This window comes from Haliaeetus leucocephalus, unplaced genomic scaffold, assembly GCF_000737465.1.
Source record: "Haliaeetus leucocephalus isolate CR32 unplaced genomic scaffold, Haliaeetus_leucocephalus-4.0 Scaffold395, whole genome shotgun sequence".
Classification (NCBI taxonomy): Eukaryota; Metazoa; Chordata; class Aves; order Accipitriformes; family Accipitridae; genus Haliaeetus; species Haliaeetus leucocephalus.
Genome location: NW_010972831.1, coordinates 8774418 through 8799544, shown reverse-complemented (window position 1 = coordinate 8799544; position 25127 = coordinate 8774418). Strand labels below are relative to the sequence as shown.

General features: G+C 42.4%; 3 protein-coding genes across 8 annotated transcripts in view; 1 reads left to right on the top strand and 2 right to left on the bottom strand.

Annotated features, from left to right (window-relative positions):
• Positions 1–4851: 4851 nt before the first annotated feature.
• On the bottom strand, positions 4852–18332 carry TNFAIP1 (tumor necrosis factor, alpha-induced protein 1 (endothelial)). 5 transcript variants are annotated; one of them, XM_010573868.1, is made up of 7 exons: positions 18281–18332; positions 15382–15723; positions 13102–13271; positions 11193–11282; positions 11037–11089; positions 8354–8549; positions 4852–7076 (listed from the first exon to the last, which is right to left on the bottom strand). In XM_010573868.1, exons 2-7 carry the CDS (start codon positions 15596–15598, stop codon positions 6858–6860), a joined length of 945 nt encoding a protein of 314 aa, XP_010572170.1. In that variant the 5' UTR covers positions 15599–15723; positions 18281–18332; the 3' UTR covers positions 4852–6857. The 5 variants fall into 5 exon arrangements, with proteins under 5 accessions (XP_010572170.1, XP_010572173.1, XP_010572169.1 ...); XM_010573871.1 differs by lacking the exon at positions 18281–18332 and adding an exon at positions 18147–18162; XM_010573867.1 differs by lacking the exon at positions 18281–18332 and adding an exon at positions 17488–18020.
• A 217-nt stretch (positions 18333–18549) lies between these two features.
• Positions 18550–25127, top strand: part of IFT20 (intraflagellar transport 20) — a 9964-nt gene continuing 3386 nt past the window's right edge. The window contains exons 1-7 of one of the 2 annotated variants that reach the window (XM_010573862.1): positions 18550–18729; positions 19071–19156; positions 19979–20082; positions 20567–21276; positions 21498–21703; positions 22454–22560; positions 24495–24906. In XM_010573862.1, coding sequence (XP_010572164.1) covers positions 18603–18729; positions 19071–19156; positions 19979–20082; positions 20567–20648 — 399 coding nt within the window. In that variant the 5' untranslated portion in view covers positions 18550–18602 and the 3' untranslated portion in view covers positions 20649–21276; positions 21498–21703; positions 22454–22560; positions 24495–24906. Of the gene's footprint in view, positions 18730–19070; positions 19157–19978; positions 20083–20566; positions 21704–22453; positions 22561–24494; positions 24910–25127 lie in introns of both variants that reach the window. The other variant, XM_010573861.1, reaches the window with a different exon arrangement.
• Positions 22552–23538, bottom strand: TMEM97 (transmembrane protein 97; the record flags this gene model as incomplete). The annotated part of the gene is made up of 2 exons (XM_010573968.1): positions 22552–22834; positions 23367–23538. Coding segments are annotated over 2 exons (423 nt in total), but the record flags the coding sequence as incomplete, so codon positions are not given.

Genomic DNA, 25127 nt, shown 5'->3' with positions numbered 1-25127 from the left:
ACCGCACCTGCCGCCGCCGCGCCGGCTGTGTGGGGGCGCCATGGCAACCGCGCCCGGGGCGGGGCCAGCCCGAGGCGGGAACCCGTCTCCTCCGGCGCTGAGGTGAGGCGCGGCCCGGCCCTGAGGTAAGGAACGGGCCTGGGGCCGCCGGCTCGCAGCGGGCCGGCCCGGGAGCTCCCCCCCCAGTCTTTCCTGCGGTAGCAGCCCGCGCCCGCGCTAATCCTGAAGGAGCCTCAGCCCGGGAAGCCCAAGTGTTCAGTACCTCCCGCCAGCGCAGCAGCGGCACACCGGCCTCTCCAAAGAAGGGAAGGGGGTTGAAGCATCAGGTTAGTGACGTATGGTAAATCTGCTTTTTCTGGTGCTTCTTTCCCTATTTTCCACTAAAAGAGCGAACAGCAAACTCAGCTTGTTTGAGTCGCCTTCTGGTCTTGGCAAAAGGACAGCACTTCGCAAAACTGCAGGGGGTGCCTAGGAAGCATTCCAGCTCTTCCTTCCAAAGCAAATAAGGATGGAGGCAAGATCATTCCTTCAGCAGAGGTATTCAGGATACTTAATAAACCAGAGCTCACTCTCAGCGAGTCCTCCAGCTACTGCTGAAAATCCTACATTAGCTGTGGCTGCAAGGGAAAAGTCACAAGAAGACCCAGGCAAAGGGAGAGCTCCCAAAGGAACAGCACAGAAAAAAAAGAAGAGATAGGAGGCAGGAGCTGGACTGCACCGAGAACAAGACAGACCTCCGTTAATGCAGGCAGAAAAGGGAAAAAGGAGAAGAGCTGTTCCATTTTTGAAAGAAGCAGCAGATGGAGGAGACTGAATCATATCACCCAGTCACAAGAACCAAAAGTCCTACCATGATGAATGTAGGCTGTTTCTACAAGCTCTCATACAACATAAAGTCAGGGTAGGAGCACCTACCTTACAGGTAAACCAATTTTCCACAACTGTGGGAAAGAATAGCCAGTGTGCACTAGAAACCACAGTTACCCAAGAGAGGTTTCTTACCTTTCCAAACAGAAGGATTACTTAACTTCCTTCAAAGACACTCAGATACTTTGTAGAACAGTTTTTGTGGTTGTTGCTCACAACAAAAAACCCCTATGGCTTAGCTCAGAAAGCAGGGTAACAGCAGCAAAGAGAACAGCTAAATAGAACTAACAGATTATGTTGGCCACCTCAAAAGCACACCTGCTGCAGAACACAGGCTACATCTCTGGATCTAATTCCCTGCTAGGCTGCCCCATCAATCAAGAAAGGTTAAAGATGTTCAAAATACAAGTTAGGTTACCTTTGTAGTAATACAAATTGTGTGTAGACTTAAGGAAAGATCAAAATGCTCTGTGATTCTTATTAGGAAATGAAGTTATTTCCATTAACATGAAAACCACTGCAGCCAATGAGTTGTTCTACAATTAAAGGAAAAGCCCAGAGAAAATCAAAACCACTTGTCTGCAGAGCACCTGTAAGTACACTGATACCTCCTACAAATAGCCTGCACCTGCAGGGCATGGGTGAAAGGTAGCAACAGCTCCATATAATACAAAAGCCATTTGCTGACACAGTATTTCTGTGGTTCAGAAATCATAAATAGTTGGTGAGGATCACAACTACAATGCAGAAGAGTGCAGACCAACATGACGAATAAAAAGTTACGATGCTGGAGAAAAATCACAGAAGACAAAATATAACACTTTATTAAAAATTAGTGTTCTATTTCCATTTAATGCACTGATAAAAGAGAAAACACTTTAATCAATAGCTAATATAGTTACTGCATTAACTAAGTATTTTATCCATAAGGCTGACCCTTAAAAGGTAAGACACAAAAATAAAACAAAGCCTGATGTTGTAAGAAAACAGCTTGATCACAGAATGTCAGTTTAAACAAGATCATCAATCATATTTGCTACCCTCTGGATATAAAATATTATAGAAATCCAAAGTCCTTTACTATTATTAAACACATTAAACTTCAACATCCCTCTGAGGTAGGGGAGGGTCTTACCACCATTTTATTACAGATGAGGAAAAATGACACACATACAGAAAAACTTGAGTTGCTGTATGTCACAGAGTTAGTAGCAAAGCTGGAAACAGGACTCATGCCCACTCATCTCTTAATAAAACCTCAGTTCTCCTAACAGAAAGGATGGTGTGAAATTTGACTGTAAAGATTTAATGCAAAGGATTGTCAGAGGATATAATCTAATTGTGTAAGACAGGGACTACTGGGCCAGAGACATTCAGTCAAGGTATACTTCATCAGTATTTCCTAGAGTGAATTTTGTATGAAAACTAAAAAACCTCGAGAGAAAAAAAAAATCTAATCAAAACCACAATAAGCATTGCCTGTTCGAAACAGAACACAGCTTTTCAATAACACCATAGTATCGGTCCCTCCAATGCCCTCCCAGTCTCTGTCAGTTATTTTATATTTTAACCACGGAGTGCAAGAGAGAAAAAGTCTGCGGAATGGAACATTACAGTAGGATAAATGTTTCCTGTTCCAAAAACTAAATGTCAAGGTGAAGGTTAAACATTTAGTTTTCTCTCAGCATTTATCAAGCAGTTGGGAGGTTGCTACCCTGCAGAACTCTCTCTTTTGACATTATTGCCTAATTAACACTGATGCTGAAAAGCTGTTTAACATAAGACATTCACTGAAAGCACCAAGTCTCCTTCTCTGTAGAAAGACTGAGGCTGTTTTGCAATATGTGAGGACCCCATTACAGAAACATGCAACTCTTTATTACAGTACTTGTGTATAGATGTCAGTTAATGTTTTCCATTCATTCTCTGTCTGCTAATATCTGAATGTGCAAAAGTTCACGTAAATTTAAGAGTGAAGAGGACAGAAAGGTTTCAAAAAGAGCTCCAGCAGCTAATGAATGCCAGCTGATGTAGTTAGAATTCATACATTACAAATGAGGCAAAAAGGCATTTCTTCCTCCTAAAGGCTACTATAAATTCACAGGCACATCAGTAAATACATCCATTGGTGATGGTCTATGTAGAAAGCCATTACAAGTCTCATAACTTGCAGACAAATGTATATAATTAGAAATCTATATTGTCTTAATAGGGATCATAATTTGTGATATTTAAAGCCAGTAGAGAAGAGCCTTAGGAAGCACAGCTGTTCGCTCTCTCTGGAAGTAGAAAGGTTACTACAAATAAGTGAATGCTATGGTTCAAAACGGCATTATCCTTTTCAGTGCTTTTTGTCCATTACACCAGGTTGTAAAATTATGTTCTAGAATGTTGTTGTCAAAACAATTTAGAGCTTTTAATTAAGTTAAGGATGATTAACATGAGAATACAAAGCACGTGTTACATCAAAACTACAGTATTCGAAATTATCAGAAGCTGGTAGTACAGAGACTGTATAAATCAACATGCCATGATTTTGGTGGAAAAAACATTCACTAACATCCTGTACTGGAGCAGTTTCAGATAAGCAGGACTCTTAAGAGAAAAATACAGTGTTCTATCACGTGTATTAGAAAAACGTTCAACCCATGAACTGTGTAAGTGATGGCTGCATTCATGTCTACATTTAGACTTACGGAGACTTCATGTACATTATCCAATTACGTAAGCACTCAGGTAAGAGGTAACTCGGGGCATTCCAGATTTTGTCAGAAACCCAAGCATAGCAGCCCTACCTAGGGAGGGGATCTCTAATACTACAATCAATTTAGCCTTGCGCACATCTGAATAGCACACACCCCAGAACACACCTACACAGAGGATTTCCTGATGTTCTCCCATTCCAATCTGTCCAGCAGTGGAGGAAACTATAGAACTGCTAGTTAAACCCAGCCATGGGTATTTAACTGGGATCTCTCAGCCACATCCTGAAAATCCTATCAGGACAATGAACACCAAGACCATGGTTTCAAAATATCTTTTGAATAGACAAAAAAACTTTAGTGTTTATGCAATTAGATTTTTACTCTAAGTAAAGCTTACAGGCTGACAGAGTGTTCTGTCCACAGTGGCTAAGCATTGTTTAACATCATTCCAGTTCTAGTCATATCTTAATCTAAAAGCAGATGTTTTGTGATCAGTACTAATTGGAAGCAGAGAAGGGAGAATGAATGGGGATGAGATAAGAAGGTGAAATGAAAAGGGTATCTGTACATATTTTAAAAAACATTCATAACCTCTTACAGTTTTTACTGATATTCCACAAATACCAAGAAGTTATTTTGCACTTTTTAAAAGATTCTCACAACCCAGATGGTTCTCAAAACAGTTTCCAAGATTAATTTAATCTAAATTCAAATCTGAAATTAATACTACTTGTTGGCTACGGGAGTCAGGGAAAAGGAAGCCAACTAAACCAAAACACAAGCTTTTCTCTGCTTCTTACAGTGTAATAATTCGCAATATGAATCCTGGGAGTACAGAATCCAACACGGAATGAAAGCCTCTGGACTAGCACACAGATCTGACACTCAATTATCTTTCACACACTCCTTCCCATGCTTGTACTCCCCAGAGAAAAGAAATGCAAAGATGACATTTTCCTGCTTATAACTTCCTTTAAACATGATTTTGCAAGGCTACCAGCATCACTTACTTAATCTGTTAATGTTCACTATGATAGTAACAAGAAAAAAATAATATAAATCATTTGCCAAGAAACAGAAGTGCTACACTTGATTTTTAAATGGCAGTCTTATTTGTTACAAGATGGAAAAAAAGTACAAGAGAATAAATTGAAGCTATTAAGTACAGCACAAAGACACTAGCACTATAGGCTCTGCTAGTAGCTTCCAAGCATCCACCACAGTGTAATTGAAACAGTGTTAGTGGGGGGGGGGAATAAATTAAAAAAAAATCCACATCACACTCTAGCAGAAGTAAAGAAAAAAAACCCCAAACAAACACAAAAGCCTTCGTCAAAACTAATTTCAGTAGCTGTATTTTCACTGGCACAATAGAAAAACCAGCTGGAAAACAACTTACAGAAAGCAAGATAAAAAGAAAAGAGGTTATCAGAGTTTTAAAGAGGCCTTTCAAAAAAAGGCAGGTGCATTACTGTGGCAACGCTACTTCCCAAATGTAAGGAGAGCTAAGTGAATGCCTGCCACATGTAGGTCTGGCTAGGCAATAAAGTCCTGAAAGTTTGCAGCCATTAGTGTTTTCTTACCAAGCCTCAACAATTTCATTTTCAAAAGCCTAATTGAGTGAAAATAATTTTTTTGTTCCCTCCCCTGCTTCTATTACTACCAAACCATCTACCATCTTAATTCTGCTTATGACTTCACCTCTTGTCAGGCTTTTGCAGTAATATGCTTTAAAACTTATAGGTAGATTTGGCACCAGTCAAAGCAGTTCAAGACTAACCGTTGCAGAATCCGAAGCTTCCCTGTTCACGTACAATATGGGAGCATAAAAGCAGTTGTGGAGCATGCTCCACCACTGTCACATATCCATAGCTGCCACTGAACAGCCATCAAGTAATAACTGTTTATGACAGTGGTAAAATTTGAATCTGCAACCTACAGCTGAAACCTACAAGCAAACATTTAAAAATACAGTAACACCTTTTCCTACTAAACTTGAAACTGTTTCCAGACACCCAATTTGCAGAGCAGCCTTGACTCCAAACTTTTCAAAGGCCCTTTACAATTAGCACCCAGCCAAGCACTCAGAATAAAAGTAATTATTTCAGTTTAAAATTTAGTATAAGCTATTTTTCTCCTGTGTCCAAAGCCTGTTGCAGTTTCATGCTAGAACAAAATTTCTATGACTATTCTTCTTTTTCCACTTCAAATTCTATGCTCTAGAAGGGATTCAGAGCACAAAACTTGAAATCACCCTTCAGTATGTGAACATTATCTAGCCTTATAAAACGTTTAGACTGTACTTCCCCAGTCACTGCAATTTTTCCCCTGCTGCTTGAGAAATTTAACATTAAATAGCACTTTTGGGCCACAGGAGGAAACTAATGTAAAACTAATTCCCCAGATTGCCGTTGTTTTTATATAAACAGGATTAGACTATCACAAGCCTAAACAATGGCAACCCTGCCACAATTTATTCCTCAAGTTTTCTTACTTGAGGAAGTTTCTCCCTTCACCATACCCATTTCCCCATCTCCCAAGACAAATCATGACATACATATTTAAATTTTCAAAGTTTTCTCATTTTTCACAAGGGCAGCTTTTCTGATGACTTGACTCTTACCTCTTTGGAAGAGCTTACCTTAGAATTAATGAGTTTTAGACAGCTATCTTGGAATACAAACTTTTGTACGTGTACTGGGGGAAAGAGGTGGGAGAAATCACCTGTGCAGTGCATCTGACTACTGGATACCTAACCATTTCTTCTGGGGGGTTATCAGATGTAGTGTTTGCACTACTACTATGAGTAGTCATGTTCAAGTTCTCTCCACCCCCCCTTCAGTATCTTCATTTAAAAACTGGAAGTTCCATTATACAAAACCCTAAAAGGGCAGGTATCTGGAAAAAGATTTTTCAAATCACACCATCTTATTCAGGAAAAGCAGTACTTCTCACAGGAAGTAAGAAAACTGGCAAGTCATTAGATATGCAAGAGCAACCACAAACTGTCAGAATCAGTGTTCTGAATTCCGTTCCTCACGTGGCATGAAAAGGGGGCCAGTCTGTATTTAAAGCACATGGTGCAAAATTAACATCTTAGTTCTCAAAGCCCTTGGCCTTTAGTGTTGCTTTGTGCGCACAAAATGCCCATTTGCTTCTCTAGGGAGCCAAGAAGCCAAATGAAGATCAATCCAGAGTCCAACTGATCCCTCCCTACTTCCTGATCTCCCTCAAAGAATATCGATACAAGCCTTGACACCAAACCCTTACTCCTCGACTGATATGCTAGTGGCCAAGCTGACGGTCATCATAGGTGCTATATCTCTTCACATGGATTCGGCGCACTCGGTCACGAAGTTCAAAACCCTCATCATCCTCACTGTGAGATGCCTGGCTTCGGCTCCTACTTGTTGCTTCCAGCAGAGAGTTATCAGGAACCCGTGGTGTTTCATATAGCAAGACATTTAGTGTTTCCTCATAAATTCGTGCCTCAGGGAATTCAACCTACAAAAAACAGCACATGTCCTTTTCCAGATCTATATGGGATAACATGACTGGAACACTTACCCATAAGTAAAAAGATATTTGAGCCATAAAAAGACATACACTATGAAGAGAGTAAAACAACTGTAAACAAGAAAGATGAGCAAAGCAGTCCAATTCCTAGTAGAGGATTATTCCCACCACCAGCGTGCCTACCTCACCTCTGCTTTTAGATCATTCTAGAATGGAAAACAGTATTTCTGATTCTTAAGTGCTAATGTTGGAGCTGGTCACCTTACCTGCACCACTGCAAGTCAAAAGTTAACTCCTGAAGTTAGGGAAACTCTGTAGATTTATCATGCTAATCATTATCATATTTTCATGCATGCAACTCATCTCTTTAGGACGTACTGTGCTTGAAAGCAAGTCTTTAGGTAACCTTTGCAAAATCAGAGGTGGGAAGACTATGAGAAGAATTGCTGGAAGTGTGGGGAAATCAAGATAGGTTGATTATTGGGAATCTGCACTCCTGCTGAACTTTTTTTTTTTTAAACAGATATTCTGTAGTTTTGCACATAAAAACACAACGATAATAAATATACCATGTTTCTAAACAGTGTCTGAGCTCAAGTTTCCTTTTCATTAATTTCATCCCATCCACTTCAGTTATTCAGGCTGGGACAGATCAGTTTCAGCCTTCTCCTTTTTGGCATGTATCTTCCAACACTCTGAAGAAATTTATACTCCCAGATGCAACCATTTAGTCCAATTACATACAATGATTACATCAGTGCAAGTGAAACACAGTACAAAGTAACTGCAATGAAGTAAACTTATGTAGGTATAATTAGGAGCAGAATTAGATCTTTACTCCATTTAATTAGAAAAGAATTCCAAGGCATTTACATGCTTTAGGGACACAAAGTCCATCAACTTTAAGAGACTAGTGCTAAAATGCACATGCTTTCAGAATTGCTATTCTCAGCCTTTCCTTCAAACCTGCTACCATGTTTAGTCTTCTCTGAATTCTATCTAGTATGCAGCATCTTTTACCTAGATGGCAGCTCATCCTGCAGCCCCCTAAGCAGCAAGCCATTCTAGTAATTTCAATGTCACTGACCATCGATTCCAGTCAATATTCAGGAGAGCTGGTATCAAAGCTTTTCCAACAAGTGATATTGCTTGCCCCTAGCAATTTGGCTTAAGTTATACAAAATCTGTATCTTTCTGCAATGTATCATCAATTTTTTTTTTTTTTTTTTTAAACCATAAGAGACAGATGGGTAAAACTCCATTACCTTGGTTTGCTTCTTCTCTGTAGCATACACTATAGAGGTACAACAGACTTCAGCAAGTTTCCGACCCTGTCCATAGAAAGACCAGCAGCAGATTTCATCCCCTATAACATCCTTAATGAAAAGAACTCTGCCGTTGAATCGGAGAGATAGTTTGTCAAACAGTTCTATGTTCTTCAGTAAGTTGTCATCTGAGTTACTGAAACACAGCAACAAAAGAAGGAATATGGTTTTTGCCGTTTTTCAACTGGCCATCTCTACAGAATTTATATGCCTATTCCACCACAGTTTTAAGCATTGATCTAACTGCAGAATACAAATAAGCAGTGACTCATTACCATATGCTGCCAAGAAAAGACAGGGTAATAGCCAATTTCAGATACAAATAAGATGCTCTGATCCCCATGAGCAAACACACCAGCTTTTAGAGGTCAAGTTATATAATTAATAACGACAGCACAATTTCCCCAAATCATTACATCAACTATCTACAACTATCTTTTGACTGACACTCAAGACAATTAAATCACATGCTAACTACAGTTCTCTTTAGCTTAGTAACAGCAGAAGTCCAAAGAGTCAATGCATGTTAGAAGGCCAGCTAAAAAGCAAGGTGTTCTGCACGTAACACTAGTGATAGCATATACAAATTTCAAATTACAAAATAATATACATTATTTAGGAAACTTAAGTTTTACTGACAGCCAACACAATGTAGGATCTTAATTACTTTTCAAAGCAAGATCTAGATGTTCTAGAGAAAAAAAAAATATACACTGTATTATAGCTTTAAAGTCAAGTAAAGCTATCAGAAAGCTATTCTTAAAATTTAAAATATTTTACTTTAACAACATCATGGCCAATCAATGTCCAATTTGATTAAGTAAAAAAAACAAAAGACACCAACCCAAATCTAAAAGCCCTACTCCTTTGACATCAGCTTGAATGCAGCTGTATTGAAATTAAGTACTCTGCCCCTTTGTCTCTTTTTATAGGTGGCTGGGAAATTATATGCGGATGTGTGGAAATTGGTGAATGTATTATCGCCTAGACAACAAAGCCAACCTTGCTAGCTTTAACAGTGAAATTGCTTACTCTTTGGACCCATAAGCTCAAGGTTCATACCTTGCTGCCAAGAATCTACCCAGAGACATGACATTGTACTTTTGTATGCAGTATCTTAACTTTTGCAAGTGGTCCAGGAAGGCTATGAAATACTTGTGAATCAAGACACTGCTAATAAGAAAAGCCGACTGGGCTTTACATAAAATACGTAGTCTAAGAAGTATTTCTGTTCAGACCTAAATCAAAAAAGAATGATCTGCAACCAGATAAAACCTTCAGCTCGCAAGAATCAGTTGATAAAGCAACTTGCGATTCAGCCACTGACAAGTCCCAGCCTCCATCAAGTGGCAGAGCTGGGAAAAGAATGTGGAAGTCTTCATCCATTTATATGTTATTAGACCACACTGACAACATAACTGAGAAAGCTCCTTTTATACTGTTGATTAGGAAGAATAGAAGGAAAAAAAATCTTTGCTTGCTAGCAGCCAGTGTGGAATTTTAAATAAAGATGCCTCATTTAAACACCCTCAAGGCATGCAGATTCATGCGCAAGGAATAATTAGAACCCTACAGCTAGTTGAGATACCAGCACCTCCTGGTATCCAGGATTCTGTTGCTCTCATTACTAGTACGTTTATGTTTCCAGACCCATGGTGACTAATATGCTATTCTGTGCTTGCTTTAGCATCACTGCTGTAAGCTAAAGGGTAACAGGGAGGAGTCCAATATGACTGGCAGATACAAATGCAGTTTGCTGAAAAACAGGCTGCTCTTCAGCACTCCCACAGGTAGCATTTCCCGACTACCTGAAATAGCATGATTGTTAGAATCCATCTCTCTGACAGATAGACCATCAGTTTGTCCAGAGAAAAAAAGCTTCCAAGATTGTATCTCACATTGAAAAGGCTGAAAATGAGGATTCTGCATAGCATAAAGGATTACTCGCATCGTTTCAATGACTGGTTTGGGAAAATCCAAAGCCATTCTAATAGCATCATAACAAAGGGATCATGATAGTTGCAGCATAGAACTAAATGTTATTTTATACAGGAGGAAAGCCAGAAAACTACTGCCCTGGCCCTAACTAGGTTGCTCCTGAGCAGAACAGATATTTTCCTTTGTAACCAAATAATTAATTCATTTAGAGGCACTGAAGGCGCTGGAACATCAAGAATGTCTGTAGGTCAGAATAAAAGAGTGCTGGCACAGCTATATGCAGACTCAAAAGTATAGCTAAACTGACAAGGCGGGAATCATGGCTGCATTAGCTTTGCATTGACAAGGTAATGCTCTGCAGACCAGTTTGTGTTGCATTACCCAAGTCACATCTAGTTTCAGCCAATATTAATAGCCTCATCCTGTCCTTGTTTCTTCTCACACAACTGAACTGTACACTAAACTTCAACAGATACAGTTTATTGTGTTCTCCCCTGATTTAGATTCATGTCAGTCAAAAATAACTGTGCTCAAATCCATAGAAGAGCACCACTGTAAGCAAAAAAAACCCCAAAACAAACCAAACAAAAAAACCCCAAACAAGTTAGGTCGTATCACATCTTCCTCCATTCCCATAGTCAAAGGGAAACTTTCCCATTACAGTGGGGGAAAAAACCTGACATACCTGGTGTAGGAGTATTTATTGTTGCTTCTATTATAAAGCAGCTTAACAACAGGCTATTGGGAGAGAAAGAGAAAAAACAGAAAATATAAGTTCTGTGTTTGAATACATTTAGCAAAAATTCAGTTTCTCACTGGATAGTTGTGGAAAAGTAGTTACTTTCATTGATGATTCTATCAGTCTCTCTTCTTCTTTTGGAGATGTGATAATAGGGATGCTACAGACAGGTTCATACAAGTCTTTCTTGTCCTGTTTTGAAGAAAGAAGAGAGAGAGGAAATAAACTCGAGAGAGATAAATGCTAAAGCTAACATCTGCTCCTGCTGTTTTCTCCAACCCCTCCAGCCATATTCCCAAATCCTGCGATGCAAGGGGGAAAAAAAAAAAAAAAAAGCTCTGTGTTGCTATAGTAACCACACAGCATTACCTTGATCTGCAACCCAGAAATACAGCGGAGGGATTTCTTATCCCCAGAAGGCAGCAGTAATTGAAACATTGGGATGCAGGTGGATGTCCTTCTTAGCTACAGCAAGGACCCTAAGCTCAAGTCATATTTGGTTTAAGTGGGTTTATTATTCTATCCTTTTTTGAAGAAAAGGATAGTAGGAGTTTGCACTAGTTTTAACCAACTCAAAACACTGCAGTATGTAAGAATATCAGCCACTGTGAACTGAACATTTAGAACAGCATGTCACTAAAATGGACTTCAGCCCCTTGTGATACAAAAGCAACAATCAAGAGCATGTAGCACAGCCTGTGACTCCAGATTCCTCATGTAGCAAGTTAAGGAAAGCTCAATAGCTAATAGGAAAGCCTTAGAACATTTGTTGTTAGAAAAAAGGTTTTAAATTCCAAACTGGAAGGAAAATTGTCAGTGGGGCTTTGCATTTCTTTCGGGGATACAAGAAGTATTTTCAACCTAGTATGTGAGGCATTTATGAATTACTAAGTTTTGCCCTGCAAGAAACATTCATTTCACAATGCTGAGACTAATAATAAGTTATATATATTGCATCTGGGCTAACCTTATTGAAAGGTTGGCAGAACAAGCTAATTGCAATCAGCTGAATGCATACGGACTCATAAAGTGAATAAAGCCACTATGGGCTTACATATTTGCAAAACTGATATGAAGAAAAGTCCTTAAAGTACTCAGTGCTTACCATATAGGTGTTTTTCTCCATTAAGATTCAAACTTAGAAAAAAGGTACCATGTTTTCAAAGATTCAAACCCATTCTGCCTATAAATACTCTCTAATTAGAAGTGACATAACTTGGGAGAAATTTAGACAAATGCCATAAGGCCTTTTAAAACATATGCTCAAAATAATAATGTTTATTCAATCAGTCTCCTTTAAATTTCTGGCTTTTATTTCATTTCACACAAGAGGAACTAATTCACTATCTATTTCCTAAATAAAATATATAAAAAAGAAACAGAAAAGAATCAGTTCCTCTATTTAAATGACAAATTGTCAATACAGTTTCTACTTTATTCATCCTCCTGGCATACCTGTGAAGCAGAAAAGTGCTACTGTCCCCATTGCGAGGGGGCAGCTGGACAACCGAACAGAAGCACAAAGGGAAATGATTTACCCATTGTCACACCAGACATCTCCAAAATGACAGGAACTCAGACCCACATCTTGCACATTCTAGATTCATATAATCTAACCAGGGGACAATCTTTCTCTTCTTACAAAGAAATAGCTCCCTTGGTAATGCAGCTGCCTCACTACTTGCACTAAATGACTTCAGAGCACAGGCACCTGTGGCCTGGAAGGCCATGCCATGGTAGCACATGGGTCTGAAAACATTTCATCTCTTACTCAAAGCATCACAGGATCTCAGGTGTGCATACAGAGCAAGGATAACTATGGCTTTGATAAATGTACTGGATAAGCTCTTACAACTTACCTGTCTACTGTCTCATTTTATTTCCAGGCCATCTTGTGCATCTAAGACTCGATGCCGTCTCTAAGGCCATGAAATACTCTCTCAAGTTGTCTTGATAAATTTTATAAGTAAAACACCCACAAAAAACTTTACAGGCTACTTCTGTTTCTTACCTGCAGGGCTGCTTGGCACATGTCCACTAAGCCCTGAATGAGATAGTATTTGGCTTCTGCCATCAACTCTTTGATCTCCTGTCTGTGTTTTGGAAGTGCAATCGTGTCATCTCGGAGATAGTTTAAAATTGTTCCAAAGTGCTTCCCACAACGGTCTATAAGGATCCAGCCTGAAAAATAATGATTGCATCATTTCAATCACCTTAACACTAGGGGGGAAGAGAAAGCTCCTCGGAGAGGTTAAATAAGCCTAATGTTTCCTGAAACTGCACATGATACTCTTCCCATTTCATTCAGTGGAAGTCCTTACTGACTTTGAGCAAATTGAAGTTGATTACAGAACAGAAACTGACAGTGGAACCACTCCTTTGGTACCTCCTGTATGTTCTCACTACTTTCCAGCACCCCAAAAGAAAAGCCTCGAGCTAAAAATTCTTGGCTTCCTATCACAAAACACTAAAACTGCTGCAGGAACCTGACTGTGCTGTATCAACTGATCATCAGTGGGTTACCTGACCAAAATTATTATCTCGCTTCATCTTTTTTGTATTAGGTTCTGATTAAAGGAATGAACCTTTTTAACTACTATAGGAAGTCTAATTTACATCTATTTAACTGACTGTCCAAGCCATTCAAACCAGGGGGGGGAGGGGGTGTGCAAAAAAAAGCTTATTGTTAGATAGGTTGCTTCTTTTCTTCAGAGGCTTGTCATATTCCCACCAAAAAGGAGGTGTGCTATATTCGTATGGGAATAAATGTATTAACTGCTGCTACAGTGTAATGGTGGGCAATTAGCAACTTATCACTAAGCAAGCCAAGGAAAGACTAGAAGAGAGAATTCACAAATGTTTGCAACAAGTAGATTTGGGATAAGTTCTGTGGCTTAATGAGAAGGATTTGGCAGTTTTCCAACCACATCTTCTGCTGTTGTTCGGAGTTAAAGAGACAGAAGTGTTCCGAAGATGCTAAAAGATAGATAGCCCAGAAAACCCAGTATGGGAAAAAAGCTGTTCTAGTCTCCAAACAGGAGCAAAGAACAGGACAGAGACAGATCAGGAGGGAGCAGAGAGGGGATGCAGCACAGGAAACAGCAGTCAACAGACAGTTCTTGCAATTCTAAAACATCCCTGAAGCCACATTCACTAGGAAACAGGATGTCTGACTTGCTGGCAAACAATAGCAATGCAGGACACACACAAGCAGAGGGCTTAATACAGCGCCAAACCCTTTTCCATAACATGGAAGGCAGGCAAAAAAGTGTTATTCTGGGACCTAGGTACAGAAAACAACATAGGAAAATAAGCTAAACCACTGCTAGATTCTACAGCTGCAGCTGTCAGAACATGAACCTTGTTTTCCATTCAGGCTGAGGCTCTTATACAAAACTGCTGGACTAAATGGATTTAGTTGTATGTAACACTCAACAAGACCCAGCCTACTCAAGGGGAACTTGGTTTAAATGGTACGCAAAATCCACAAGGAGTTGTTTCAGTTTAAGTAAACACACTGCTGCGCATTGAGTTTAAGCTGATGTAATCTGGGCATGCAGAAGAGCTTTTGCATACGAGTGTTCAGAAACGCCAAGCGGTTAAATGCTTGCCAACCTCTCTCAGCCTCTTCTCCACAGTGCCACAACTCTCATTCCAAAGGTGTCATTTTGCCCCGGACTACCAAAGAGAGGAAAATGAAAGCACTCATAGCCATTGCTGATATTGGTTGTCTTTCTTGTTCTACGCTTGATAATGTATTATGGATTTTTATAATGACAATATTCAGTGTCGAGCAGGAGGTGACATACTGCTTGAGTGACGTCTAAATACTGTCACAGCATCGTAAGCCACAAGCAGAACATTCTACTGGGAGGAGGAAAAAAAGAATTTTCAACAGAGCAAGCAAGGCTATTCTGAGTTCTAAAGATGAAAACTGAATGTCCCTCCCCATGTACGCATTTTGAATGATGCCAACACATGACACCACATAAATGACAACCCACACACTGTCTGTTCAGTCTTCGTAACATCAACAATCTGCATACCAGCTGTGATCGTAGGAAAGAGAACCAGTCCTTCCGCTAGTTAATTTTAGTAACAAAAGAACATTTTTATAAAGGACAGAGGATTGTTAGCACCAATGGGAGTTGGCTGCCTAATGTTCTGAGCTATTTTTGGAATGTATCTTTCCCTACATCCTTAACTGAGCGTAGTCTTAAGATATTTAAAAGACCTCCACCAAAACCCAGTTGTTCTACAAAATTGTCAACAACAAAAGACATTCCCTTACCTTCCTTGTCTGTGAGCACCTCCATTCTGCCGCTGAACATGGCCTTAAGCATTGTGTCATGCCTGGTCAGTACTTGTACTGTAGTGTAATATAAAGAGCCCCCAACATTCAGTCGCACATACTTGTTACCAAGGCTGCCGCCTTTGAAGCTGCAAGTTTTGGGCTTGGGCCCTGCAGCTGGACAAAGGGTGGTGGTTAGACACGTGTCCCCCGACATCTCCTTCTGTAGGTAGATGACAACCCTGCAGAGCGTGGGCTTGACGGATTCCGCCGTGATTGGTGAAGAGTCACGAGTCACCAGACGAGGACGGCAAGGCAAAAGCGGTCATAACCACTGGGCCCCTGAAACAGAAACGCGCAAGATCAACCCAGAAGCCTGGAATTTCCATTTACAACAAAAACATGAAGCCCACATTAAAGACGAAATACCTTCAGTAGATTCCTAAGGGCACATCTACATGCATTCTGACAAAACAAGATTCAGCTGTTTTTCAGACAACTTAGCAGCAGAACGGTAGCTCACCACCTTGCAGCTGCATTACTGTTAGTGAGACACACTGAACTTCTCTGGGCTTCCTGTTATTTAGTCTTCACCCAAGACTACAAACACCATACAATACCGCAGTCCGAGTTTAAACGCTAGCTGGAATTCCGCTCCCTCTCAACTTCCCAGAAGAACACAACTCTTTTTAAAGTGTGCAGAGCCAAAACACAATGGAAGACTTTTCTGCCCTTCCTTCAGCTGGGGTGTGTATCTATACGTGTGGGGTTTGTTGTTGTTGTTTTGTTTTTTAACTGGAGACATTTATAAATGTCTCTTCAAATGCCTCGATGTTGAAATGCTGGACCATAACACGTTCTATTTCCTGGCGACTCCTTTCATTCAAAACTCTTCTTCCGCCATCCTGGAATGCTGAGCACTCAAAGTAGTTTTAAATTTTTTTTAAAATTAACACCACTCCGTCACCAAATATGTCCAGTCTTTGGAATATTTGTCTCAGTTAAAAAGCCAGCTAGACATTCACTGCTTCTTTCTCTCCCCAGTCTCACTATGCCTATTTTTCCATTGACAATAACTTCAAAATGCAAACAAACAAATAAAAGAATGAAACTCTGTCTAATGTGCCAGATACGAGTTCTTCAACCAGAAAAGTACAAATACAAGTTTCTTACCTGTCCTTCTTCTAAATAATTATTGTTCTCAAAAACATTTTGCCATTGGCTTTTTTGTTGTTGTTGTTTTAAGACTCTTTCAGACTATGAATATCTCCTCCCTTCTCCGTTCTGTGCCTACGGCACATGAGCAACCTTTTATAAATAAATATAATAACCTGCTAATTATCTTGCTATTCTTCCTACAACCTCTTCCTTCTCACCCCACCTCAGCTTTCAACATAAGAAAAAAACCCCACAAACGTCCATCTGTTCAGCAATTTATTTGGCAGCTACAGATGGCACCTTAAAATTGCCAGAGATCTGAATAACTACTGAACTTAGAACACCTAAAATGTAACATTATTCTGCAATTCCTAACTCAATTACTCTAATTAAGCAAACACTACAAACAACGTCTATTAAACAACAAGCAACACAAACACTGCGCAGATCATCAAGACACAAACCAATTCTAAGAATTTTAGTGCCAGAAAAGCTCAGTTTGTCTATAAATGCTTTAACTGGAACTCCTACCGGCTGCCATTGCTCTTTACTTCCAACTAATCACTATAAAACGCAACAGCAAGCTTCAGCCTACATCTGGGCGAGACAACTTTTTTTTCCAGCTACATCACTTGAGCCAAGCGGTCCACGAGCAAATCTGAGTCACAGGCAGCTGCACGCGACACATGGAACGGGCCAGAAAAGTAACTCCCGACCGGTAAGCAAGCAGCAGTGAGCAAAAATTGCGTGTTAGGCTTGTGGTGTTATCTAAGAAGTTAATTACTCAAACAAAGCAGCTGAGGGTTATAGAGAAATCAATCAGAAGTTGTCCAAGCCTTGTGAGTAACACAGTTCCTCCCAACTAGTCAAAGGCACTTGCTATAATCCGTTAGGAACAAGCAGATGAAGACCTACGGAAGCAACTACACCTTGTCCCACAGCTCAGACCTCTGGTAACAATGGACGTACGCCCTCGGTCTGCACGTCTGTCACCGCGTCCTGCCTTGCTTCGGCCCCTCAGCAATCCCTCCTGCAGAAGAACAAAGGCATGCTTGGGAAGACAGCCAGGCCGAGAGAAATCCAGGCGCACACACAGCTCTCCAACGTCCGTCTGCCCGAACACGGGTCTGCGGTCGTTCTGACGCTTCAGGCCTCGACGTGCTGCTCCGACTGCGCGGAACGGAGCAGAACCCCCGGGACAGCCGGTCCGAGCGGGAGTCGGGACTATTACTCCTTCCTTAACTAATAAGCGAGGAGCCCTTTGCTGTAAACAGCGACGTAACCTCTGATTAGCCCCGCTACCACACGACAAACATTTTCTACCTCCCTCCCTTCCCGCCCGGTGCGGGGGGCAGGAGGAGGACGGCGCGACGCCACGTCAGGAAAGGGGCCCTGATGAAAACTTACAGAAAAAGGAACAACCTTAACGGCTCCGGGGGGGGAACCCCCTGCAACCGGGCGCGCTTTTGGCTCAAGCTCTCTCCGGCCCCTCCCGCCTTTTCGACACCGCCAGGCCCCGCCGCGGCCCCTCACGGCGGGGCAGAGGGGGGACCCCGGCCCCGCCAGGCCGGGCCTGCGGAGGGAGCGCAGCCGGCCGCGGCACGCACCGAACGAAGCCTTACAGGCCCGGGGAGAGGGCTGCTCCGCCTGCCCCGGCGCCCTCCGCTCCGGCACCTGCAAAAAAAAACAAGCAAAGGAGCGGCGGGCCCGGCCCGGGAGGGCCCCGGCGGCCTTCGCTCACCCGCCGCGGCGGTCCCCGCTTGAGATCATTTCCTCCGCGCCCCGCTAACGACCGGCACGACCCGGAAACGTTTCCCGCCGCGCCGCCGGGACTCCATTTCCCAGCGCGCCCCGCGCCATCGGCGGGCTGTCGCCGTGGCGGCCGCCGTGAGGTGACGGGGAGGCCGCGGGTCCCGCCGGGCTCGGTCGCGTCCCCCAGAGCGCTCTGGTGAGGAGAGGCCGTCTTCCCCCCGCTTCCCTTCCCCGGCCCCGCTCCTGCCAGCGCCGGCGCTCTGCCCGGTGCCCGCCGGGGGCTGCGGGACGCGCCCCCTCCCCTCGGGAAGATGGCGCAGGCGGCGCTGGGCGCGGCGGGCCTCCACTTCGACGAGCTGAACAAGCTGCGGGTCCTCGACCCCGAGGTGTCGCGGCAGACGGCGCAGCTCCGGGAGGAGTGCGGGGTTTTCCTGGAGAGTAAGTCCCGCGGGGGGGCGAGCGGCTGGGTGGGCACCCCCCCCACCCCCCCCCCGCGCCCCGCCGCCGAGCTGTGAGGGGATCGCAGCCGGAGCAGCAGCGTGGCCCGGACCCCGCCAGCCTGCCCGAGCGCCCCTCGGCAGCTCGGAGAAGGGTCAGGGAGGCGAGCCGGGGCACGGAGGGCTCCCCCACACACACATACCCCCCCCAAGCCCTCCCTAGCCCCTCGGACAGCAGGGAGGACCTCGGGACGTAGCGGTGCGCGGCCAGCGCGTCGGAGAAGCATTAGTTGTCTTCAGGGGTGTTTTGAACTTTACCTAACGGTTTTCTTTTCTTTGCAGAGATAGCAGAATTCCAAAAAATAGTGGGTAGCTTAATCGAACTGGTTGACCAACTGGCAAAAGCTGCGGAAAGTGAGAAGATGAAGGTACCGTGCAATTAATTGCTGGCTTGTCAGGTACTCTACTCTGTACTGCGTGTGAAAAAAACAGACCTAAGCAATCTTTTTCTGTTAGTATCATACAGGCATTTCCATGGCAGTTAACATCCATCTCTCTGCAATATCAAAGCATGGGCCTTTTTAGTTCAGACTAAGGTCTAGAAGGCTTTTACAGACACACTCAAGAGTGTCACATTACTCCTGCATGTAAAAGTCCTGCTGTTCCTGCTTCTGTATATATTTGCACTTAAATAGAACGTATATTTTTTTAATCACTCCTACTAGTAGAGCTTTGTCCTCAAGAGGCAGGAGAGGCTCTGGGAGGAGGAGAAGGGCTTTCTAAAGACCAGATCAGTGAATAGCTCTATAAATACCTTTGAAATTTTCTGTATTGTATTTCCGTGCGTCACCATGTGGTGTGGATTTTTTCCATGTTATTGTGGAAATAGAAATAGTGTTTAGCAGAATTGTAGGTAATTACTTTTTTCCTTAATTGTTCTGGGGAGAAGAATTATAACCAGAGCTTGTCTATCTGTAGGACTAGTCACCAGTGATCAGTTTGTACTTCCGGAGGAGTCAGTGACTTTTGTTCCATGAGGCTGAAGGAAGTCTCAAATGCCTTCATCTGCCCCACCTCTACAGGGACTGTTTGCCTGTTCACCAGCCATTCAGTATTAAGCTATCACCCTCCTTTATTGTTAGCATGGCTGAAACACTTCAAAATCAACCTGCTAGTAGTGAAAGGGGTTAAAAAATTTTTTAAAAATCCCAATACAGCTACATCACTCACTGTCCGTCCTCTTTTGACAGGCCATCGGTGCACGAAATTTGCTGAAGTCTATAGCAAAGCAAAGAGAAGCTCAGGAACAGCAACTTCAGGCTTTAATAGCTGAGAAAAAGATGCAGTTGGAAAGGTAAGTTTTCTATTAAATACTGTCAGGGCATTACATAGGCTGGAAAGTCGGCCTCGCCACCTGTGCTTGGCTGCAGGACGCTGTCTAAGCTTGTTGAAACAGTCCATCTGCAGCGACGGTGTGGCCTCCTGCACAAAGCACGCGTGGAGCAATGCAGAGCTGCAAGCCTAGAGTTAACTTAAGGCCCTGTCTGCCACTCACCAAAAGGAAGGTTCATCTCCGGTAACCCTGTGGCTAAATAAACAGAGGCAGCATGAGATCATGCAGTTGAAAAAATCAATAAAACTGTAATAGCATGCCACGTGTCTGCCTTGTAAAGGCACTTTAGAACTGCAAAGTCTAACTCATGCAGCCACTGCTTTACAGCTGACTTACTTACACATGTAGTCTAGCTTTCCTTCACCGCAGACCAGTGAGCGTTGTACTAAACCATCTAAGTAAGTCGGGCTGGATGTAGCTGGTAACCATTTGTTTTTTCTTTCAGATACCGAATAGAGTACGAGACTCTCTGTAAAATTGAAGCAGACCAGAACGAATTCATTGACCAATTCATTTTTCAGAAATAGAGGATTTTAAGATAAAAACAGACTAACTTGGAAACTTGACCATTCCAGAGTCCTGAGAATTTAAAAAATATGCAATTTTTCACTGTGTATGAATGAAGAGATGGTTTGTACAAATGGAAGTGTCTTTTAATTCAGTGTGAATTACACTAAAAGTGGCAATAAGGAGGGCCTTCTAGCAGATGTAAAGACTGTTCTGTCCTTTGATTTTATAAAAGTTTTGTACAGTCAGTAGTTCTAATTCAAATTATAGTTGAATTAATGCTACTGTTGCTATGTTATGTCTCTCACTTTTTGACTTGTACAGCTCTTTCAAAGAAATCAGGAAATAAATTATTGTTTTCAGACTTTCTGGATATACCAGAATGAGTTGCTTCTGCTATGTTATTTTTGAGCTGAAGAGTTTACAACTCCCTGGGTAGTTGTAATGGTTGTCCTATATGCAGTATTTTTCACGTCTGTAAAGACACAACACACAAGCAGCAGTAACTTTTATCTATATTGACCAGATTATTTTTTCTATAGAGAGGAAAAAAACCCCAGAAATTTATGGTTAACAGAACGGATCAATTATGGACACACAAAAAAGCAGAAAATACAGCAGAATTGAGAACTTTAAACTATGCCTGAGGTATGTCTGTGCAGGTAGTAATATTAGAGTTGAATTCTTTCATGGGTGTTATTAGTGATGGAACTGCAAACTGATGAGACAAACCATTCTAAGCCTACAGTGACACCAGGAGTATACATAAACTATAAATACAAATGTGACATCCAAGAACTGAATGCCTGTGATCTAAAATCAGGCCTTGTGTTGAAGTCCAAATAGATGCATTTTATGTCTGTCTTTAGGCAACCAAATACGGAAATGTTGGCCTTTTTTCAAAACCTGTGGAAGGTTTAAATTTATTCCGGTGAAGTTCTGAAATACCCAGGCAGTGACTGAAAAGCCTTCTCCCTGACCTGTAATCTTGCACAAGTCTCCAAGTTTGATTCTTGCAGATCAGACTGAGAACTTGAAAAAGACCAAACCAACCACCCCAGAATTTCTATCAGTAGTAGGTTTTACTTACTGTAACTTATGCATATATTTACTGTGTGAACTACCTACGATCTCATGGTCATTTTAAGTTCCTTTTAGTCATTCCCTGAAGAAGGTTAAATGCAGTTTAATGCATTTAGTTAGTTATTACCATACTAGAAGTGATTTCATGGAAGAAGTTTACAAATCCTTGTTTACAATTCCTGAAGTACTTCAAGATCCTCTAGAAGTACACCTCATCGTCAAACAAAGTTAACTTCAGGCATTCATAAATCCAGATTTCATCACGTTTATCACTGATTAGACATTTACAATTAATCAAAACTAAAGCAGAGCAAAGCAAAGTGAAATTTTCAAGGGAGGGGCGAGGAAGTTAAGAACTACTATATGATTTGAAATGCTTCAAAAGCATAGCTTTGCAAATCTGTATATAACCAGTTACAGATTTCGCAGGATATGCTCTTGGAAGACAAATTTCTTACTTAAATGGTTTTCTAACAGTCATCTTGGAAAAAGGGAACTTGAAAGAAAAGTATCAGCTGTAGTTTCCTTCCCCTGCCCCATCACACAGTTAGACATCAAATGGTGAAAAGTTCATTTTCCTATTACAGATGTACCGCACAAAACGGACAGTGGGAGAGGAGGGAGGTCCCTTCACCCGTGCGTGCCCAGAAACCACGTGGAATTGCTAGTACAGGCGTCTGCCAAAGCTATTTCTGATTGAAGGAGAGCTGTGAACTCAAACCAATTCCCATTTTTCTTGCAGGAGCCAGATGCTCTGGTAAAAACTGTTGCAGCCAACAACACAAGACAGATGTTTGTCCCAGAGGACTACGTCAGCACAGGGGCTGAATCCAAACCAGTAGGAGTGTTGTGTGTACAACTTCTAGAGTGGACTACTTCCTTTTCCTTTTCTCCACATGGTTATAATAGGGGTTGTAGAGCATGGTAAAGAGAATCAGAAGTGGTATCAGCAAGTATGGCATGTATATAGATAGTAGAATCAGGCGCTCACGTTGTGTCTGAGGTCCCAAATGCTCAGACTTTGAGAAATCGTGGAACAGGATATGCGCAAGGATAGCAAACAAAGTTGTAGCTACATGGGTGGAGTAGATAATTGCAGGAGTCCTTATCCATTTGCAGCCACCTGTGTAGAAGCAAAAAGGAAACAACATGAGTATTTTGAAACAGAATTTGGTGGCTTTTAAATTAACAGAACATTAACCACTACATCTCTGATGGGATAAGCCATAAGTCATACTAAATAGCTAGCAGAAAAATCCGTGAGTACTAGTAGCGACCCAGGAAAATTATCTACCTTTATGGAAATTTAGAATGATGGTGTGATTGTCAAAGTTCTAAAGTAACGAAAAGAGCACACAGGCTTGACCTAGAACTTTGTCTGCCTTGGCAGCATGCCAGATGTCAGACATTGATGCTGGTTACATATAAACAGCTGCAGCTGACAAGGGCCTATACTCACGGGTTTTGTTTCTGACGGGCCTTTTTCTATGCTGCTTTCTCAGACAAAACTTGCCATGAAAACAGCACAGCACTCCACACGGTACGTCCCTATAATTGCTTAAGACTGATAAATAAACTTTATCTGCTTGTACAAAAAGCAAGCATTACACAGAAATGCTGCACAGGACATACTTTTACACTTGTTTTATACCAACCTTTTAAGAAGGCGTATACTGCAATGGGGAAGAAAGGCATTTGTAAGAAGGCTTCGCAATATATAAACGCCTTAAACCACTCTGGGGGCTGGAGCATCATGGGGTCTCTAAAGGTGGCTGCATACCACTGCAACAACTCTGTCAGCTTAAAAAAAAAGAACAAAACAACAGATTAATACACGGAATGTCAACCGCAACAGGGCAAAAATTGTGACCCTCATCTGCTGGTCAGATGAAGCCATCACTGCAGTGGGAAAATGAGGAATCTCATCTTGGTACACAAGGCTTCATGCTGCAATTTAGTTTTAACAGGGACTATGTTCCTGAAGTCTTTAAAGTGATGAACCCTTTCCATTAAGTATGTGTTACATTTGCACTACAGGCAATTTTAGGATTACAGCAGCATTAAGTACAGTTGCTTTCCAAAAACTACTCCTGAAACGTCATTTCCTACTAGAAGGAAAAACCGCAAAAAATCTGCACCTTGACATTGGCAGATGTTATTTTCCTCTTTCTGACCCTCCTATTGCCAGCTGAGGTGGACTCAATGTTGCAAGTACTCGCAGGTCCTTCCCCTGTCTAAGCAGGAGGTGCGACCCCAGCCCGGTCTGGCCAAGCTAAGAGGAGTCTGGGACCTCCTTCGGTCAGGGAGCGCGCCGCTGCATCACATCGCTGCACTGCAGGGTTGGTGGCTGGCCACCGCTGCTTGAGCGGCCTGATGTAAGAATTTGGGCTTAGCAAGTTACAATTAGTTTCCATAACAGAAATGTAAATTCCAGCGCGGCTTTCGGTTGGACTTTGGACAGAGAGATATGTTCGGAGATTTGCTAGTTAACTATTAATTAAAAATGGTTTCTATGATGGAGTAATTCTACCGGCAGTTCTAATGGCAAAAATCAAATTCACCAATTGCAAAGTTTGTATAGGAAGTTATGCCTGATCTCACCCTGATGACAAGAGTTAATTGTTTATCTTCTATCCAACTGTTATTTGAATTGGCTTTATGACATTTATTGTCTTCTATAATTTTAGTCAAAACCCAGCGAACCAGAGATTTTTACTAATAAATTTGGTTGCTAGCGCGCCCGCTTCTACAGCGGTAACGATTCCCTTTTACATTTTTGGCAGGAGTATGAGCAAAGACGGGGATCGCAGCGCGACCCGGGCGGCGACTCCAGCCCCATCCCGGGGGGCACGCGGTGGCTCGCGCAGCGCTGCCAGCATCTCCAGGGCGCTAAGGCGGGGCGCGGCGGGCGGCACGGTGGGAACGAACGCTCCTACGGGAACGACAGCTTCTACCCGCCAGCCTGCAAAATACACAACGTACCACGCCGGGAAAACCATCATCCGTGCCAGCAGTTGATCAGGGACTTCTCTTGCGTGGCCCTGCGACTGCGGGCGTTGAAACTGAAAGGAGTGGCCCGCGTACATCTGAGATGTGAATTTTTTTTTAAATATCAGTCCCAGCTGATAAATGATCGTCCTGTTTGTTCTCCTTCCCGACGGAATGGCTCGACTAGAAACGGAAGTCGTCGTGCAGGTAGCAAGTATTGAATTATTCTTAAGGGCTGTTTCATTTTAGTTAATTTTCTGTGTTTTCCTCCCCCGCCCCCGTCCCCGTCCCTACGTGCTGGATTTTGTTAAAAAACCGCCACCGGACCCGTTCAATCGCGCTTCTCCTCGCAAGCCTTGCGCGGGGCGAGACCCCCCGGTCCCGTCCCCGGTCCCGTCCCCGTCCCCTACTCACGGCCCGCGGGTGGA